Source organism: Echinops telfairi, unplaced genomic scaffold (genome assembly GCF_000313985.2).
Source record: "Echinops telfairi isolate 266 unplaced genomic scaffold, ASM31398v2 ScPeMD7_7458;HRSCAF=8496, whole genome shotgun sequence".
NCBI lineage: Eukaryota > Metazoa > Chordata > Mammalia > Afrosoricida > Tenrecidae > Echinops > Echinops telfairi.
In genome coordinates this window covers 23,458,939-23,478,334 of record NW_022111358.1, presented here as the reverse complement: position 1 = coordinate 23,478,334, position 19,396 = coordinate 23,458,939, and the positions used below count along the sequence as shown (strand labels likewise).

At 54.5% G+C, this 19,396-nt stretch overlaps 1 protein-coding gene across 1 annotated transcript in view; it reads left to right on the top strand.

Annotated features, from left to right (window-relative positions):
• Nucleotides 1-2,519: 2,519 nt before the first annotated feature.
• The window catches only part of ACSF2 (acyl-CoA synthetase family member 2), a 32,566-nt gene continuing 15,689 nt past the window's right edge, over nt 2,520-19,396 (top strand). The window contains exon 1 of the mRNA XM_045299302.1: nt 2,520-2,647. Coding sequence (XP_045155237.1) covers nt 2,520-2,647 — 128 coding nt within the window. The remainder of the gene's footprint in view (nt 2,648-19,396) is intronic.

Here is a 19,396-nt window from a genome sequence, read left to right as displayed (position 1 = left end):
GCTGATCTGCTCCTATAAAGAGTCTGCCCAACTCACTGCCATCCAATCACAGTGACCCTATAGGACAGGGCAGAACTGCTTGTGTGGGTCACTCTTTACGGCAGTAGAAAGCTCCATCTTTCTCCCAGGGAGCTGCTGGTTTCAAACTGCTGACCTTTGGGATCACAGCCCAACTCGCAACCACTGTGCCACCAGGGCTCCCCCTATGAAGATTACAGTCTAGGAAGTCTATGGGAGCAGAGTCTTTCCACACAACAATGGTGACCACGGGAGAGGAGGTAACACAGTTAGCCTGCTGTTAATCAAAATCCTAGAAACATAATTTAAGATTGAGTTTGTCAAAAAGCCAAAATGTCAGAGCCGCCTCCCTTGCAGTACAAATCCCTTTTAAAGATAGTCAGTGGAACTGTTCTAATCAAGAAGGCTACCAGCAAGGCTGTCAGGAGAAACAATGGAGTCTGGGGCTTCAGGGTAGGAGGGTTTGGTGACCCTTGGAGAATGTAGACTTCAATGGTTTCCTGTGGTCAAGGCAAAACCTGCTTCCATCGTCACCCATTGTTTGGGTCCTGGGATCATGGCAAAACACGGTTTTTTATCACAGTTTAAAGAATATCACTTGCTTCATTTGCACGGGATTTTCAAAGCCTTTTGGAAGTGGTAAACCCCACTATTTTCTTCTGGTTCGCGGGTGCAGAAGTTTCCCAAATCAGCCTGGTCTTTGTCTTTGGCCAAAACCGTGACAGGTAGTCCCCAATCCCGGACCTTGGCGGAAGGAAGGAAGGAAGGAAGGAAGGAAGGAAGGAAGGAAGGAAGGAAGGAAGGAAGGAAGGAAGGAAGGAAGGAAGGAAGGAGAGCATGGGAAAGAAGCCTGACAACCAGCTGAGTACAGGTCTGTATCACCTTCCTCAAATCTCACCCCAGCTGTCTCCGTAAGGTTGCTCTTGCGCCCATTTTACAGATGAGGACTAAGAGAAGAGAGACTGGACACTTCGTCAAAGCCATAAAGTCATTATCAACAGAATATTTTCAACAGCCACAGCATTTCGGGCAGCGTCTCACCAGGCCAGTAGCCAGACCTCTCTGGGACTCGGTTTCTTCAACCTTGAAATTGGAGACAATATTCCAAGGCGTGCCTGAACTTGTAGGTTAGCCGGGAGTACCAGAGACAATGTCCTCGAAGATCCCGGCACGTGCAGTGTGTATCGGTCCTGAAACTGGGAGCTGTGGCTCTGTGTGCAGATGGCAACTCACTTACGCCTCCCTAGGATCTTTCTGAAGGCGGAGTGGGTAAGGCCTGCTGAATGTTTGGGAAAGTCCAGGGCTGACCTCAAGTGATCAAGGAGGAGGGCCTGTGGCTCGGTGTCCATTCGGCACTTGACAGGCTCAGAGCGGGCCAAGGCTTAACCCAAGATCACACAGCAATCTAGTTGGCCGAGCCTGCCGGGAAGAGGGGTGCCTCTCAGCCTCCTGGCTAGCCCCAGTCCAGCAGAAAGGCCAGACTCATAATCTCTCTGCGTCTTTGTCTTCTCCCTGACACGCCCAATTTAGAGGGCCAGGGACCCAGGAGGAGCCAAGGCTCCAGGGCTTCTTGAGGCCAAGCTCAGATTCTGGAGGAGGAACAGGTGACCTCAGGGGAGGCACCATTGTCAGGTAGGGCAGAGGCTCTTCGGCCAGGCCCTATCCTGAGTGGCTAGCTTACACCCAGCCAGGGCCAGGTGAAGGCCTGGGGTGGGGTGGGGTGGGGTGTGGGTGTTGTCATTCTGCCGGGATCTTTCTCCCACTCCTCTCTTGCTCCTCCTCTGGAGGAAGGGTCAAGGCCAGGCTAAGATGGTGTGGTTGGCACCTGTACAGATGGCACCACTCTTGCTGGCAGCCTAGCCCACATTTACCCTGGGGGCCTCCGGAGCCCCTGAGCGGGAAGGAGGAATCGGAATGGCTCTGGGTCTAGGCTAGGCAGGCAGAGGAAGATCCGAAAAGGTTCCAGTGCCGGATCCCAGAGCTCGGAGAGGGACGGGAGGACCGAGCTGGGCCCCTCCGTAACCTGACCGCCGGCCCGAGGAGCCTGTTGTGTTGGCGGCCCTCCCTCCCTCGGCCCAGGGCCCTCTCCTCGGGACCCCTCCCTGGGTCAGGACTCCGGCTCGCACGTGACCGGCGCGCTAAAGGGACGCGGGGAGGGTCTCGGCCTGGCCGCCGGCCCCTGCAGTCGCGCGCTCCGACTCCACCACCCCGAGCGCCCGGGTGAAATCCACAAACTCTTGGGCCCTGACTCCCCATCCCCGAGGGTCGGGGTGCGACCCCCGCCAGGGGCTGCCCCCCGGGCCTGGGGACCTGGACAGCCTCTTGGGCCGTTCTCCGAGTGGGTGTCAGCCCGCCGCCGCCCCGCTCTCCCCGCCCCGCCTCCTCGCTCTCCTCCACCCCATAGGCAGAGGCGACCCTCCCGCCCCTGCGCCCGCTCCCGCTCGCCACGCCTCGGCCCACTTGAAAATGTACTTGGGCCCCGGGCGCGGGCCAGTCGAGCCATGGCCGTGTGCGTCGGGATGCTGCGCCTGCAGAGGCTGTGCGTGGGAGGCCCCGGGGTGCTGGGGGCCCCGGCCGTCCGCGCCCGAGGCTGGCGGGAAGCGAGCTGGCTGGGCGCCCGCCCTCTCAGGTACCGGCCCGGGAGGCGCGGGGGCGGGGCAGCCTCCCCGGGAGGAGGCGCGAAGGGCGCTCGGCGGGGCGCGCAGCAGCCGCCCCTCTGCGGGGTGTGCCCTGGGAAGTAGCACCCCGGGCACTTAGGCGACAGGGAAAGCCGGCCTGGCCCGCGCAGGCAGGGACGGCGTCCCGCGCAGACCCTGGTTCTGGTCCAAGAGGTGATAAGTCTTCCTCTGGCCCCGCGCACCTAGGACCCGGGGTTCGGGCCTTTTGCAGTCTGGTCTGGGAGGAGCGGGGGGGATTTCTGTGTCCCCCAACGAGCCACTAAAGTCGGTGACTGCCCTCGGCGTGGCCAGCATGGCTGCGCGGCGTCTTCTAAGGAGCCCTCGGGGCGCAGTGGGTAGGCTCCTGGCTGCCAACGCAAACAGGGGGCGGTTCCAACCCACCCGCGGCTCTGCGGGAGGAAGCTCTTCTTTTCAGAACGATCACCGCCTGCGAACCCCTCCGGCCCAGTTCTACCGCCCTCCCGGGCGGGCCCCTGCGGGTCGGAATCCACTCGGGCTCGCACAACGGCTCCTCCGGGACTGTCTTTCTGTGTTCTGGATGTGAGGGTGGGGTGGGGGCTGGGGGGCTTTGCTCGAGCTGCCTTCCTGGTGTTGCCAGTCTGAAGAGGGCAGGTGCATCGCGGCACGTGCCTCCCCAGGTGGCCTGAGTCATGGCTAGCTGGAGCAAGTACTTCTCTTCTGGTCCCGGCCACCCAGCCGGGATCAGGTACTCACGGGCGGTCAGGGCCCGACTTTGGACACTAGGGGGGGTGTGGGCCTGGCTGGGGCCAGCAGAGGAGCAGGCCTGTCTGAGAGAACCCTGGTCTGGTTACCAAAAGAAGGAAGCGGAAGAAAAGTGGAAGTGGGGCACATTGGAGAGGAGCTGGCTGCACAGCCTTCTCCTGGTTGGAATTCTAGGATGGCAACGTTTGGAACTCGACGGTTCTTGAAAGCTAGAATGTTCACTCGACGGTTCTTGAAAGCTAGAATGTTCATCGGGCTTCGTGCATCGTGTCCTAGTTTCCTGGGAAAGCCGGAGCTGGGGGTTAAAGCAGTAGCTGTTCAGTGGGTACTTCTTCTTATTCTTTTTTTTTTTTTCAATGTGCATATACTTTTATTACCAATTCTTTTTTTAAAACATCATTTTATGGGGGGCTCATACAACTCTTATCACCATCCATTGTGTCAAGAACATCTGTACATTTGTTGCCATCATCATTCTCAAAACATATGCTTTCTACTTGAGCCCTTGGTAGCAGCTCCTCATTTTTCCCCTCCCTCCCTGCCCCCCTAGTGGGCACATTCTTGCCTTCCTCATGGGAGGCCTGGGTGTGATTCCCCGCAAATTCACCTCCTGGGCAGCCACCCCCGTCACCGGTCATTGGAAGTTTTTGCGTGTCTGTGGTCAGGACTTCAACGCGGTGCTGTGGCGTGGCCCCCAGATTCAAGGGCAGAGGTCTCCTTGCTATCTGTCTTGTGGGGGGTTTGACCCTGCTCAAAGATGGAGGCTGACACACAGGCAGAGCAAGGAGGCTGGCCATCTGATGCTCTCTGTTTTTTAACTTAGGCCAAGAGACTTGGTTGAAGTGCATCCTGAACTCTGCTCTGACTTCCTTGGGCCATGTCTATTTAGGACGGGTTCAAATTCCTGCCTGTGACCTATGACCCTGATCCAGTTTCAGTGATGCCATAGTAGGTTTATGTGTCGTTGGGCTTACTAACCACAGGCCTGGCATCCAAACTCACCAGCCACTCCCTGGGAGGAAGAGGAGGCATTCTGCTCCTGTACAGCAGGGGCAGTTCCACTCTGTCCTGGAGGGTCTGAGTCAACTCGATGGCAGGGAGAGGAAGAAAACCCTGGAGATTTGCTCCCCAAAAGCAGCCTTTGAAAACCCCCTGGGGGCCTGGACCAGCAGACGACCCACAAGAGATGGCAGGTAGAGCTTGGGGCCAGGCAGTGCAGGACGTGGGGTCTCCAGGAGTCAGGGTCACTCACAACAAAAACAGCCGGGCTGGTCAGTCACTGGGGTTTAGATGAAGACATTTGGGTCCTCCTGCGACTGTCGCTAGCCTCCACTGGCTTCCAGTGCCTCCCAAACAAACTGCATCACCCACTAGCCTCCAACCCTACCCTCGCTGACCAAAGGGCTGCCATTGAAGTTAGTCTTCAAACGTACACAAGGTTTGTGACATTAGTTAGTGCACCTCAATCTTCTGGGCCTTTGACTGTTTTCGAAAAGTGTAACCCAAGTTGGTTGGGATCTTTCTTGCTAGTTGGCTGCAACCTCTAAGTCTGAGAGGGAGAAGAGGCACAGAGAAATTCTGCATCTGTGTCAGAAGAAGGAGCCCTGGTGGCGGAATGGGTTTATGAGTTGGGCTGGTGATGGCAAGGTCAGCAGTTCAAAACCACCAGCTCCTCTGAGGGAGAAAGATGAGGCTTTCTACTCCCATCAAGAGTGGCAGCCTGGGAAACCCACAGGGGCAGGTCTCCCTGCCCCATGGGGTCATTAAGAGTCAGAATAGACTCAATGGCAGTGCGTTTGGTTGTGGTTTGGTATCAGGAGAGATCCGTGTAGCCAATGAGACTAGATTTCCTGAGCCTTTGGCCTCAGTCCCTCTCATCCCTTCATCCCTCCTGGGCTTGAGCCCTTTCCTACTGGCTGGCTTTGGCCTGGTTTCTCTCCTCCATCCCCTCAGAAGCTCTCAGGCATTTCTAATGTTCAGGAAATATTCCCGAGGACAAATGCCATGTGATCTGTGGTGTGCTGTAGCTGCAGAGGCCACAGAGCCCAGTCTCCAGTCCTCAAGGGACCTGTGGTCCAAAGGGAAGCTAGAGCAACCCAGATTCTCCCCGGGTATTCCAAGTGCTTCTGCCTTCTGCACACAGCCCCAGGCTTCAGGGCCTCCACTTTTGCTTGCTAGGCAGGAGCAAACACTGCGAAGCTGAACTAGCTTGGGTCCATGCCTGATTCCTCTTCCTACCACTAGCCGCAATACCTTGGTGTGTTGCTTAACCTCTGAGTCTTAGATTGTCACTGATAAGTGCCGAGTTGTGGGACAGGTGACAAAGGCTTGTTTTTTTTCTGGGACAGGGCTGGTTACTGAGAACCTTCCAATGCTGTCTGAGTTGAAAGAGTCCAGCTGATTTGAGAATACGAGAGGATCCCCTTCTCAAAGGCTCTGCTTTGGACCCAGTTCTCTCTCCTGGCCAGTTGCCGCGATGGTAGACTGCCTAGACACAAGTCCAGTCTTTGGGCCTGCTGCATACTACCTCCACCCTTCGTCTTGTGAGGAAAGAGGAGCTGTCCATTGTTCTTTGGATCCCCGAGTCACCAGCTCCTCCCATATCCACACCCCCCATCCTCCACCCCAAGGAAGGTTGAATGGGCTAGCCTGGGGCTTCAAGGAGATTTGGAGGGAGGAGGCCAAGGAGAAACACGCACTTCCCCTAGACTGCTCCAGGACTGCGTGGGAGACCGCGACTTCCAGGGTGGTGGGAGCACTCAGAGCAGCCATGAGTCCGTGGACTGTGACCGAGACTGACTGTGTATGGGAGTAGAACGCCTCATGGACCAGCCTCATGTGGGTGAACCGCTGGTGTGGTTAGCATCTACATGCATGCCCATGATGCCACCCTAGCTAACTCTCAGAACTGGGGAAGAGGGAGAGAAGAGTGGCTTACACCTTCCAGTATGGGGTGCGGTGTTCAGAGCTGGGCCCCGTGACGGTGTGGAGGGCAGGGGCAGAGAGACTCGTGGGCTTTATGGATGGCTTTGCGGGATGGGTAGCCATCAGCCGCTTAGACACTGTCTCTAGATGAAGGCGGTGCATTGGGCCAGGAGGTGTTTGAGTGGAAATGCTAACTCATCTATAATCTTCAGAAGATTCTCATCTGCTGCTGAGAACCGGGATCCTCAGGCCAACAGTCACAACAGGAAAGAAGCCATCTGATAAACAATCCCGAGGAGAAAACAACGAAATCTGAAGTTCCAGGGGGAGACGGGGGAAGGGAGGGGGGTCCAACAAACCCAGGGACAAGGGAACAACAAGAGATCTAAGGTCGATGGCGAGGAGGGCATAGAATGCCTGGTGGGGTTTGAGCAAAAGGAATGTAGCTGAGAGGAATTACTGAGAGCTGAATGAAGGTGGAACATGATCGTGGGAGAGGAGGAACATAAAAGGAAGTAGATGAAAGAAGTAGGAGGCAAAGACATTTATAGAGGTATAAAGATAGGCTTGAAATATGTAAATATATTAGTGTATAACAATAGGGATCTAGGTTATGTACATATATTTATAGGTTAAGTATTAAGGTAGCAGGCAGACATTGGGCCTCTACGCAAGTCCTCCCTCAATGCAAGAACTTTGTTCAAATAACCTGGCTGTGATACTCACTTTCCCAACACAATCACTGAAGAAAAAATGGGCACATAAGCTATTATGAAGAAATATGGCGAATGTGGTGAAGAAAGCTGATGGTGTCCGGCTCTTAAAAGATATAGCATCTGAGGTCTTAAAGGCTTGACGGTAAACAAATGGCCATCTAGCAGGGAAGCAACAAAGCCCACACAGAAGAAGCACACCAGCCTGTGTGATCATGAGGTGTCAGATGGGATCAGATATCAGGCATCAGAAGACCCCAAACAATCATACCAATGCAAACAAGTGAGGTTGGACGGGAGACCCAAAGACCACCTGTAGACAATTGGAAAGCCCCTCACAGAAGGGTCACAAGGAAGGGATGAGTCAGCCAGGGTGCAGTATAACACCGACGAAACACACAATATTCCTTTAATTCTTTAATGCTTCTCCCCCTCCCCCTGTCATTATCATGACCCCAGTTCTACCTTACCCAGCTAGATCACAGCATGTACATTGGTACAGGTAAGAGCTCTTGACACATGGAATCCAGGACAGATAAACCCCCCAGGAACAGTAATGGGCGTAGTGATACCAGGAGGGCAGGGGAAGGTGGTGGGAAGAAGGGGGAGAAAGGGGAGACTGATCATAAGGATCGACATATAACACCGCCCCCCAGGGGGACAAACAACAGAAACATGGGTGAAGGGAGACAGCAGACAGTGTAAGAGATGAAATAATTTAGAATTTGTCAAGGGTTCACAAGGGGTTGGGGGAGGGATGAAAGAAGAGCTGATACCAAGGGCTCAAGTAGAATGAAAATGACGATGGCAACATATATATGAAGGCACTTGATACAATTGATGTATGGATTGTTATAAGAGCTGTAAGAGGCCCCAATTAAATGATTTATAAAAGAAAGAAAAGAAGCCATCTATTAGCACACAGAGTCCTGGTGGCAAAGTGGTTGAGTTCGGCTGCTAACCATAAGGTCAGCCAGGCGCTCCTCAGAGGAAAGACTTTGTACTCTCGGGGCAGTTCCTCCCGTCCTGCGGGGTCACTGTGAGCCAGCATGGCAGTTAAATGGCCCGGAGTTGGGGTGTGGGTCTGAGTGTGGACCTGGTAACCAGGAACTCCCCGCCTCTGTTTCAGTTATTGTTCCCCGCCTTGTCTACAGTAGGTGTGCAATGGGTGAGGCAAAGGTGAGTGCCTTGCTTTCACCCAGACTGCCAGATGGCCAAGTGCATTTCCAGCCAAGAGGAGCGCACCACTGACGTTGTCAGTCAACACCAGGAAGGCGCTGATTGGTGAGGAGACTAAGGAAGGCTTTTACTTTTACAAGAGTCATAGTCCCCAACCTTCCTGAGCAGGAAATCCTTCTACACACACACACACACACACACACACTTTAAGACCTTAAGAAATTTACACAAACAAAGCCACTTGCTAGCTGAGTAACTCTGGGACTTTACCTGAACAACGTCACTTTCCTCAAGTCTAATTAGTGGTATGGTAAGGGTTAAATGAGCTTTCCTAAGATAATGCTCAGCACTGTTTCCCAAAGAGCGTGATTTCTTCCCTCCCCCACCCACCCCCATAGGGTGCTGGAACAATCCAGGGGGCTGCAAAATCAGATGCCCACACTTTATCCTGGATTAGTCTAAAGTTTTAAGCATCAGAGGGGTGCTGACTCATTTTTTTTTTTGTCTCAAAAGGCCACGGTAAGACAAATAAGTATGTGGCCCTATAGCTTAGCACATAGCCACGCCATGGCAGGGGTGACTTATTTTACAGGCAGTACTAACCAGCAGGCAGGAGCCCTGGTGGCACAGTGGTTACTCGGTGGGCTGTGATCTGCAAGGTCGGCAGTTCGAAACCAGCGGCTGTTCTGTAGGAGAATGATGGGGCGTTCTACTCCCACCAAGTTACCGTCTCAGAAACTCCCAAGAGCAGTGGAAACCCCTGTCGGGTTGCGAGGACCGTGAGTTTGGTCTGGGGAATGGATCAACAGAGAGGTGCCTTGCTGGCGCAGCCCCTCAAGAGTTAGGCTACTAACTGCAAGGTTGGAGGTTCAAACCCATCAACTGCTCCTCAGGTGACAGACGAGGCTGGCTGGCTGTTCCTGTAACTATTTACAGTCTCAAAAACGCCATTGAACAGTTCCTTCTCCTCCGAGTCGAAATGGCCTTGATGGCCATGGCTTTGGGAGGGTGTACTCACCACTCAGCACAAGTAATGTGCGCCTGCAAAGATCGCAGCCTTGGAACCCCACAGACCAGTCCTCTCCATCATGGGTGGCGCTCTGGACCAATCGCTCTCTCTGCCGCGGAACGTCCCTGTCCCTGCTCTACAGGTGGGGAATAAAGCTTGGCCTACAAAGGGAGAGGTGCGGACGACCCAGGGCTTTGCCTAAGCAAAGGTGGAGTGTTCCAGAGTGGTTGGCAAGTCTGTATGGATGCCAAGGGTGGGAAGAGAGGGGCGGTTACTGACTCGGCTCACACGTGTGGCCAGTGTGCAGAGGCCAAGTCATCTCTTGAGTGTTTGGGCTTTCTCTGAGCCAGACTTGACGGTCGTGAGAGGGAAATACACCCACCCCCACCCCAATCATCACCTTGTCCGAAGGAGCTGGCCGCCAGCAAAGGACACGGAGTACGAGGAACTCCCAAGTGACGTGGGCTTCAATAAGGATTTTAAACAAGGAAACCTCAGTGACGGCATCTTGAGGGGGTCCCAGAATGTACGTGTGTTTGTGCAGCTATAGAGAAAGGAATGCAGGAAATGTTACTCCAGCAAACTCTCGCAAGAAGACATTATGAGAAGCTGCAAACGCCTGGAGTGGGGAGTGGCCAAGCAGCAGACCTGCCCTCTGCTTGGGAGCCGCAGTGGCCTCGGGAAAGTGGGGACAGGAAAGGGGGAGGAACGCCAATTCAGGTCCTTTGCTCCTTGGTGAGATCATGAAGGTACACCTCTGTGTATCTAGCTCTTAGCTTTCTAGGATCAAAACACTCCGTGTTCCTGGTCCCCCACTGAGGCCCAGAGAATCCCCACGTGACAGAGATGGAAGGAAGTGTGAGTGGCCTTTTGTCCAACCTGCCTGCTCTCACAAAGAAACCAGGGTCCAGAGAGATTGGGTGACTTGCCCAAACTGTCCCACTCGTTGGTCGTGGTGAGGCAAGGCCTAGCTTCCCTGTCTGTCATCTGACTCTGAAATTCGGAGCCCCAACATGAAGAAGAAAGGGACCCTCGATATTTGTTTCCAAAGCCCAAGCCGACTCACGGCCATCGAGCTGCAGACAGGCTGGTGGTTCCAAACTGCTCACCGTGGAGTTAGCAGCCACTCTGCCACCAGGGCTTCTCTGACTCAGAGAGGGCTTTGCATTTCTTTAAAGGAGATTTGAGGTGTCATTACATACAGTAAAATGTTCGGATCTTGAGCGAGCCGTGCAGTCATTCCAATCAATATGTCGAGTTTGTCTATCATCCAGAATAGAGCAAACGGACCTCTGTTCCATAGAAACAAAAACATGAGCCACATACATCATGATCTCCAACTTTCTCTCAAAGTTCACTCTCACTGCCACGGAGCCGATGCCGACTCATAGTGACTCTGTAGGACAGGGTAGAACTGCCCCTGTGAGTTTCTGAGACGATTTATGGGAGTAGAAAGCCTCGTCTTTCTCCTGAGGCGGGGCTAGTGGTTTAAAACCGCTGACCTTGCAGGTTGCTGCCCAATCTGTAAGCACTATGCCACCTGGGCTCCCGGTAAAACTTTCTGGAGGCCTTATGAAAACAAGCAAACAAAAAAGCAGGAGCAACTAATTTAATGTTATATTCTTTTATTTAACCCATTATATCATGAACATTACTTTTTCAGCATGAATCTTTTGAACATTATGAACAGCAGATTATATCTTCTCTATGCACATAGAACCTCATCCAAAGCGCATGTGTATTTACATAGCACATCTCAATTTGTGCCACGTTTTAAGTTCTCCATGCTCCATCTGTCACGAGTGGCTACCATATGGACGGGGACTCTGGGAACTTCTCTCGTATTCCTTTCTAGGAAACTCCCTTCCCCCCGTCAGAGCCGACTGCAGCTGTGAGTCATAGCCAGACATCAGCTTGACCTCTTGCTCACCTTGATGTCAACTAGACTCTCCTGCAGCCTCCGGCTGGAGGCTGTCTCCAAAGGGAGGGGAGCCTTGGCGAAAGCCCCGCTAGTCCTCCAGCAAGGAGGACTGGGGACAGGACGAGTGGGGGGACTCCCAGAAGGGCCCAGTTCTTGTCTCCTGCCGGTCTGCAGGTGCAGGTCGGGAGGGTGAGAAGGTGTTCCCTTATATTCCCCAGCCTAGTTTTGAAATGCCCCCCTCTTCCCTGTAGGATACCCCCACCATGTTCTTGGACATTCCGAACCAGCCAGGCCTCTCCAGTTACATCACCTTGACCAAGCATGAAAGTGGGGTGGTGTCTGGGGAGCCAAGAGGGACGAGGGGACTGCGGGCTCGACATCACCTTGGTGGGGGTTCCCTCTCCTTCTCCTCTCCTCCCTCTTAGAAATAGTTGGGGTGAGCCAGAGCTGGGTCCACTTTGTTACTTTCTACCCACTGAACATTAGGTTGTTTTCTCTCCATCCCCTGGTCTAGAAGGGAGGTCCCTGGTCTAGGAGGGAGGTCCCCGGCAAAGGCATCCTGGGTACAAACGATGTGCTTCCCTCCTGGCTCTGCTTGTGGTGCTGCGGTCAGTCCTGCGCTGCCTCCTCTGGGGCAGAGCTGACCAATGCTGTTAGTGCCTCACACACCTTATTCACCTGGTCCCACCCCTAAAGGGGGCATGACCTTATTTGCATTGCTAGCAAACTGTCCTACCCCCTGGAGAGCCCCAAGCACCTCCTTTGCACAGTCCTACCTCACATGTGGGGGGGCCTATGAGACCCTGGTAGGAAGACCATATCAAGGGTGGCGTCACACACTCCGAGGGCCGGTGCACCGATAGCTCCTCCTATGGATCAGGCTTCTGTTGTCAAGTGTACGCCCAAGATCCTAAAGATCCTGACGGGTTTCTCTGGTTCTGAGGTTACATAAGTTTTACACAAGTTCGTCATCCACGTTGAGTCCATCTTTAATATGGAGTGCGCGTGTGAGACATTCTTTGGAGTTAATTGTTCCACCCCCACTCCTCACCCCCAGGCATGGGTTCCACCAGTCTTTATAAAATTATTGCCCTGGCATGTTTTTACGATTTTCACTTTACTTTGTTTTTATTCCCCCCAAACAGTTTCTTCACTGATGACCGTTGAATGAATTAGTTAATGTATTCATTTTCTGGTGACCGTTTTTTAACACACTTTCCATGCGTGTGGTTCTTGTGCTTTTTTCATGACCGTCAACTAAGAACGTGATCACCCAGGAGTGCTTTGAAGGGGATTCGGATTTGGGGGGTCACACACGTGTCCTGTGAGCAGCGGTTGCATGTTGTAGCTGGTCCAGATGGGGCGTTTGTCTATGCAGATATGGAAAGACACCTCCACTCCAGAGTCAGCCCCAAACCCTCTGCATCCAGTCCATGCTGACTCACAGCGACAGCGGGAGTAGGAAACCCAGCAGCTGGTGGTTTCAAACAGCTGAAACCGCAGCCCAGCGCATCACAGCCCAGGGGCTCCTGCATTCCAGACCTCTATTTCACTTCAAAGCCGGGGACTCAAGACTGCCCCTCCCTGTCCTAGTGTTGGCCATCTCTGCGGCATGTCATGGCGCCATTAGGGGTCAAGCACTCGCCCCAGAACTTCTCTATACAAATCAGGGAAAGGGAGACTCCCTCCCGGGCTGTAGCCGCACAGCATGGTGAGCGGCACGTGGGCTGCAATACTGGTGTGTTCGGATCATGAATCTCAGGGTGGTGTGCAAGGGGAATGGGGGCGATCCTGTTTCATCCTCCATGAGGCAGGCTCGAGCTCGAATCACGTTTCAGAAAAGAGGGAGACCTCTGAGCCAGCTGCCATCCAGCCAGTTCCAATGCCCACCAACTCCATGTGCGGCAGGGCATAGCTGGGCTCCGTCGGTTGCCAGGCCTGTCTGCTAAGTGTCTCTGCGTGAACTTGAATTTCTGAGCTCTTAGTTAGGCAGCTCCCGAGTGCATTCACTGTTTGCACCTGCTGGAGGGGTAGAGGGGAATAAGTCACTAACTTCAACCAAAGGAGGATATTGCCTGCAGTCCTGTTTCTAAGGCGTTGTTACCGGTGGCTAGCATGCCACCTTCACCAGGGAAGCAACAGAGGCTTATCGCCGGACAGGCACTCACTCCAGCCTATGCCGACTCACAGCGACCTCATAGGGCAGGGTAGAACTGCCCCTGTGCGTTTCTGAGACCAACTTTACTGGAGTAGAAAACTTCCTCTTTGTCCCAAGGAGTGGCTGGTGGGTGCATCCTGAGGCATGCTCCCACAATTCCCTGAACCCCCTGGGTCCTCCCAGCAGTCATAGTACAGGGAGTTCCCCTACTCTCCTAGGCAGCTTCCCAGCCTCCAGCAGGTGCAAAGTCCACCTGCAAGTGGCTGGCCTGGCTCCCACCTGAGCCTCCACCCTGGAGATAATATGTAACCACAGGGTCTTCCTTACTTAGTGCTGCACCCACAGAAATCCCACAGCTGGGTGGCCTTACCTATATACATTTATTTTCACCCCATTTCAGGGGCCCAAATTCAGGGTGCTGACTCTCAGGGGCAAGCCCTCTCTCTGCGTCTGCTGTGGAAGTAGGCGCTTGTCTCCTTCAGCTTCTGCGCCTAGGCAGGCTTCCTGGGTTGGCATCTCTCTTCCCCTAAGGCTATTTGCCCAGCTTGCTTGTTTTAATCTTTTATGACTGCAATGGAACTCCCTGCACCAATCCAACCTCATTAACTTAACAAGGACATCTCTTACAGCAGGTTTGCTCAATGCAGGACGCCATCCGATTTCTTGGGCTGCTCCTATGGATATTGATTACGGATTCACGTAAAATGAAATCCTTGAAAACACCTGTATTTTCTCCCTAAATCGGGATGTTGTTCACAGGCCCAGGTGGGAGGGTTTCTGCTTTCTGTATGTTGACTGTCATCCAAACTAAATGCAGTCTCTGGCCTGCTTCGGTGGGTACCTGAGTCCTCCTCACCTTCCACAGGCATCTATCCCGTTCTCGTATGCATGTCAGGGCGTTGGTGAGACGCCTTCAATCCTGATACTGTGTTCTCCATGGACCCAGCCTCTTGGATTGTGTGTTCACAACTCGCCTGGGATAAGTCTGGTCAAAGGAGGCAACTCCGGCCCTTCCAGCTCCTGATTCCAAACCACGCAGTATCCGTTTGTTGTATTTGACCCCCTCCCTCGTCATCTGGGCACCCATTTCCACAGGAGTACACTTGAGTATCCATTTCGTCCAAGTGCTCTCCGTAACTTTTAAGATTTCCACCGCCGGTGCATAGACAATCAAACACAGGTAAGCATCTCTCTGGTATTCTCTGCTTTCAACCACAATCCATCTGACATCCGCAATGCTGTCCCTCGTTCCGTGTCCTTTTCTGAATCCTGGCATTTCCATGTTGGTGTCCTACTGTGAACGCTGTTTAATTACCTCTGGGGAAACGTTCCTTGTGGGTGATATTAATGATCTCCACACAGCCCCCTCCATTCTGTTGGATCGTCTTTGGGATAGGCACAAACAGGGGTCTCTTCCCATCAGTTGGCCGGGAGCTACCTCCCAAGCTTCTTGGCACAGGTGATCAAGTGTGCCCAGCATGGTGCCCCTTTGTGGGAACATCTCAGTTGGCCTTCCAGCAAGGCCAGGACCCTGGCTTTTCATCAAGGCCGTCCATGCAACTTGGCGGTCTTTCTTCAGGGCCAGCTGTTCTCGATCACGTGCTGCCTCCTGATGAGATTAGATGTTGACCAATGTAAATGTTTGGAAATCGGGTCAGCCCTTGAACTTCACCTGAAGATAGCGTCATGTTGAGGATGACAGTGCACCCGACTCCCACCATGGAGCTGTCAGTCCTCTTACAGGCGGGCGAAAGCTGGGCAGAGAACCGGGAAGAGCACACTGAAGCCATGCTGATGCCGCTCAGCGATGGTCTTCATGAAGCGATTGCCCACATCGTGGACTATCGGAAGAACGGACAAGTCTCTACTGCCAGGTGCACAACTGGGGTGCTCCTCGGAAGCAAGCGTGTCCTGATTTTGTCTCAGGTTCTGTGGACAGGTTGCCAGGCGGGAGCAGTCTCGGACATCAGGAGAGACTCTGCAACTTGTTCTTGAACGTTGAGTATCTACAGTGAAAGATGAACCCCAGGCGGAGAGAGGGGGGCATGCGCAGCCCAGAGTTTTGGGGGATACTTACCTCCCAGATCCACAGCCTGTCGAATCACGCCTGTTTGCTCAGAACCCAGCAGGCATGTGACCCACCCTGTCTTTGGGGGCCTCTCCGGAGTGCTTGTCTGCCTGTGGTCTCTGCCTGACCAGGTTAGAACTGTAGAATCCCTGTGCCCACAGTGGCATCCAGCCTCTAGCAGCAGCATCGGCCCTGGAATGGCATGGATGGCACAGCAATGCCCTGAGTTCCACTGGGGTCCCAAGGCCTGACCGGCTCTCTGTGCAGTTCCTGCTCTAAGATGGCACAGGGCAGGGCAGAGCTAGACAGAGGCACATCTGTGGTCAGTGGTGCTGGTGGGAAGTCCTGAAACCGTGCCCGGCCAAAACATCACACCCGCGGCGCCTATCTTTAGATGGCTTTCCCACCGCATCGGCTCAAAACCGTGAGCCAAGCTGTTCACCTCCCACTCCACTCATTAGAGCTTGCGCTGGTGAAGATGGGTCGGTTGTGCCGGTCCCCTTCAGGAGAGAGCAGGCTCACGCCACCTCGCGTGACCCACGCAGACTCGCAGATATAGACGGACCTGTTCAACGTCGCTGGACGAGCTCCCACAGGGGGTGACAGAAACTGGGATGGCCCGTGGGAGCTACTCGGTGGCACCCCCTTCAAGTGGCGCTCGGGACACTTGTCTTACCCACCACACCTTCCGTAGGCCCTGGGTACAAGGCTGCCAGGCCTGTTTCCTTCTGCTCAGTGTCAGCCAGCATGGTGTCAAGAGCAGGGCCACCACTCGCCCTGGGTGGCACCTCTGTCCAAATTAAAGGAAGGCACCGCGGAGGGGGTGTGGCCCATGGCACCTGGCGTGGTGACAAACCAAACCTGTGGCAGGGGGCAAACCAGGGGCTTATGTGACGAGGAGCCCAGGCCATCACATGTGGCGTTGGGCGAAGTGCTGAGGGCGAGCAGGGAGCTCCAGGCTGGAGAAGGGGACAAGCGGAGGCCATGAAGAGTCCGGCCCAGAACCAGCAGTTCTAGAGGGCAGCGAGACAGGAGCCGGAGGGGGCACAGCTGCTCAAGGACGCCCCAGGAAGGGGGTCTCCGTGTCCCATGGTACCCAGAGGGCTCCCTCGCCTCTCCTGTTGGCTGCAGCAGCTCCTGGAGGGCCTCAGGGGCGCTGTGGATGAAGCACAGGGCAGAGAGGCCCATGTGGCACCCTTCACAGTGGGACGAGGAGCCCTGGTGGCCCAGTAGTGAGAGGACTCCCTTGGGAACTGAAAGGCCATGGCTTCTCATTGATCCGTGTCTCTGCGGGAGGAAGGTGGGACAGTGTTTTCCTAAAGAGTACAGCTCTGGAAACACCGGGAAACAGTCTTACTTTGTTCTGAAGTGTCGCTAGAGAGAATGACAGGCTTCCGACGCCCACAAAGTTACAGCGATCCCAGAGACCGAAGCGCCAGGCAGTCACTCGGTGTGTTGGGAACCCCCAGGGGCAGCTCTGCCCTGCTCTGCCGTGGGTCAGCTTCACCTTGATGCCACTGCGTTTGTTTGTGGAAGTGTCGCTGTGTGTTGAAATTGTCTCAATGGTGTTGGGGTTTGTTTTAAGGATAAGCAAGGGAATTTCCCTCTCGTTTCTGTCTCTGTAAACACACACACACACACCTTTGGGGGGAGGGGTCAGCATTTGAAAATAAGGAGCAGGTGTTCTGGGAATACAAGTATTTTCTCCCTGTGCTGATCTCCGGGCCCTAGGTGACTCATGGTGGTTTTGTTTGGGTCTGTGACGTGGACATCTTTTCCTACCTTAGTGGCCCCTTTTTCCTTCTCCTTTGTGGCAGATTTGGTCATGGGGCAGGGGAGCGGGCAGTTTATGTGTTTATGTGCCAGCGTCCTGGGTCTGTCTGGCCCTGTTGGCTGCTGGACTCAGCCCTGTTTTGCAGCGTCCCACACCTGCTGCTCCATTCCTCTGTCTCCATTTTCCTTGCTGGGAAGGAGTGCTACAAGAAGAATAGCCCACTCTCCCCTGCGCAGTTGGGACAGTTTTGGGAGAAACCCTGTGTGCCAAGTATCACCCAGGAGATGCCCGTGCATGCCCTTTCCCCTCATCCTGTCCAGATTCCCCAAGGAGACTCACTCACCTCTGAGCCCCCCCCCCCCATTGTTTCCTAGTGGACCACTCTCACTTGTCATTCCAAGTCTGCAGATGTTCCCAGAGGTCACAGTGCCAGGCATAGTCACCAGGTGTGTTCTTGACTCCTGTGGGAGCAGCATTCCTGGCATCAGGCCCAGAGCCTGTCACTCAGTGAGCCACGTTCTAAGCAGTAAGCACACAGTGCCAGGACCTGCCTATGCGCTCACTCTGTGCTACGAAAAGGAAGTCTAATGAGTCTGTTTTTGTTTTTAAGGACTTTTAAAGCATCTCTTGCTGTTGTGCATGTTCTGACACCTCGTGAGCCCAGACACCCAGGGGCAGAATGGCGCTCTGTGAGGTGGGCAAGGCTGCACTGTCAGAAGCAGGTCACTTGGCTTCTTTTCCAATGTGATTCCTGGTGGCTTCAGGTCAGTCTTTCACTGCCTGCCCCACCTGGGACTCCGCAGAGGCCCCTGGGAAGTCTGGAAGCCTCCAGGTATTGCATGAGCTGCGTGGGACCACCCAGGTCCATGTGAACTTGACCACACCCAGGTTCCAGATCTACCAGGTCACTAGGGGTGTGGCCCCCATGGGCTGCCCCTGACTCTTCTGCCGAGTGCCGTGCAGAACCCTGACTGGACTCTACATAGATGCAGGGACAAGTTGGCCTAAGGACCAACCCTGCTGGTGGCTAATCTCTGGCTTATTATTCTGTGGCCACAGATCCCATATCAAGGCCTATTCCTCCTTCGTCCATCATGAGCAGTGCGAATCCACCTGAGCCTGTAGGTGAGGAAAGCCACTGGGCCTGGAGTTTCTGGGCCCACCTTCTCTTGTGGGTCAGGAGGAGGCCAGGCCTTGCTTGGCCTTGAGTGCCCTGAAGAGGCCGCTGCGGCCAGTCAACAGCTACCTTGGACTTTGTGATTATCTCACCCAGGTTCACTTCCCAAGCACCCTTCCCCCCCAGGGGAAGAGGCGTGGGCAGTCTGGCCCCTGAGCTCCCACCCCCCACACCTTCTCACTCGTTGTGGCCATTCTCAATGCCCTGGGGCCAATTCTGACTCATCCTGACCCAGTGGCACTGCCCGAAGGGTTTCTGGGCTGTGGATCTTTCTAAAAGCAGACTGTCTCTTTTTCCTCCCAAGGAGGGACCAGGGGGCTTGAACTGCTGACCTTGTGGCGAGCAGCCCCACACTCGACCCAGTGAGCCACATGGGCCCTTGTAACTCCTTGAATGCCGTGTTTCCCCACCTGCTGGTGCTGCCCTCCCCTCCCATCCTCTGCCTGCTAGTTACTCCCTCAGCCTTCGCCTCGGTGTGCAGGCACAACTTCCTCCAGGAGTCCCAGGTGATCTCCAAAGGATTCAAGCTCACGGCCATCAAGGCGATTCCACAGGGTAGAACAGCCCCGTGGATTCCTGAGACTGGAACTCTCCGTGAGAGCAGGAAGCCTGTGTTTCTCCCGAGGAGCTGCTGGTGATCTTGAACTCCTGGCCTCGCCGTTAGCCGCCGAGTGTGTAACCGCTATGCCAGCAGAGCCACTGCAGGTGCCCTTAGGCTCCTTTTCACAGGACCTGAGCCTTGAGTTGGGATCTACTCAATGGCAGGGAGCCAGTAGGCGAGCCTGGGCGATCGGGAGAGGATATGGCCGTCTGCCTCTTGACAGAATTACAGCCTCGGAGCCCCGAACCCCTTTGTGGATTAAGCCTCTGAGGAATCTCCTCTGACTGTGGACCGGAGATGGAAAGGCCTGGTGACCAGTCCCCAGACAGAGGATGGGTTACTGCGCAGGATGGCTGGGATGGGTCTGGATGGGTTACTGCGCAGGATGGCTGTGATGGGTCTGGATGGGTTACTGCGCAGGATGGCTGTGATGGGTCTGGATGGGTTACTGC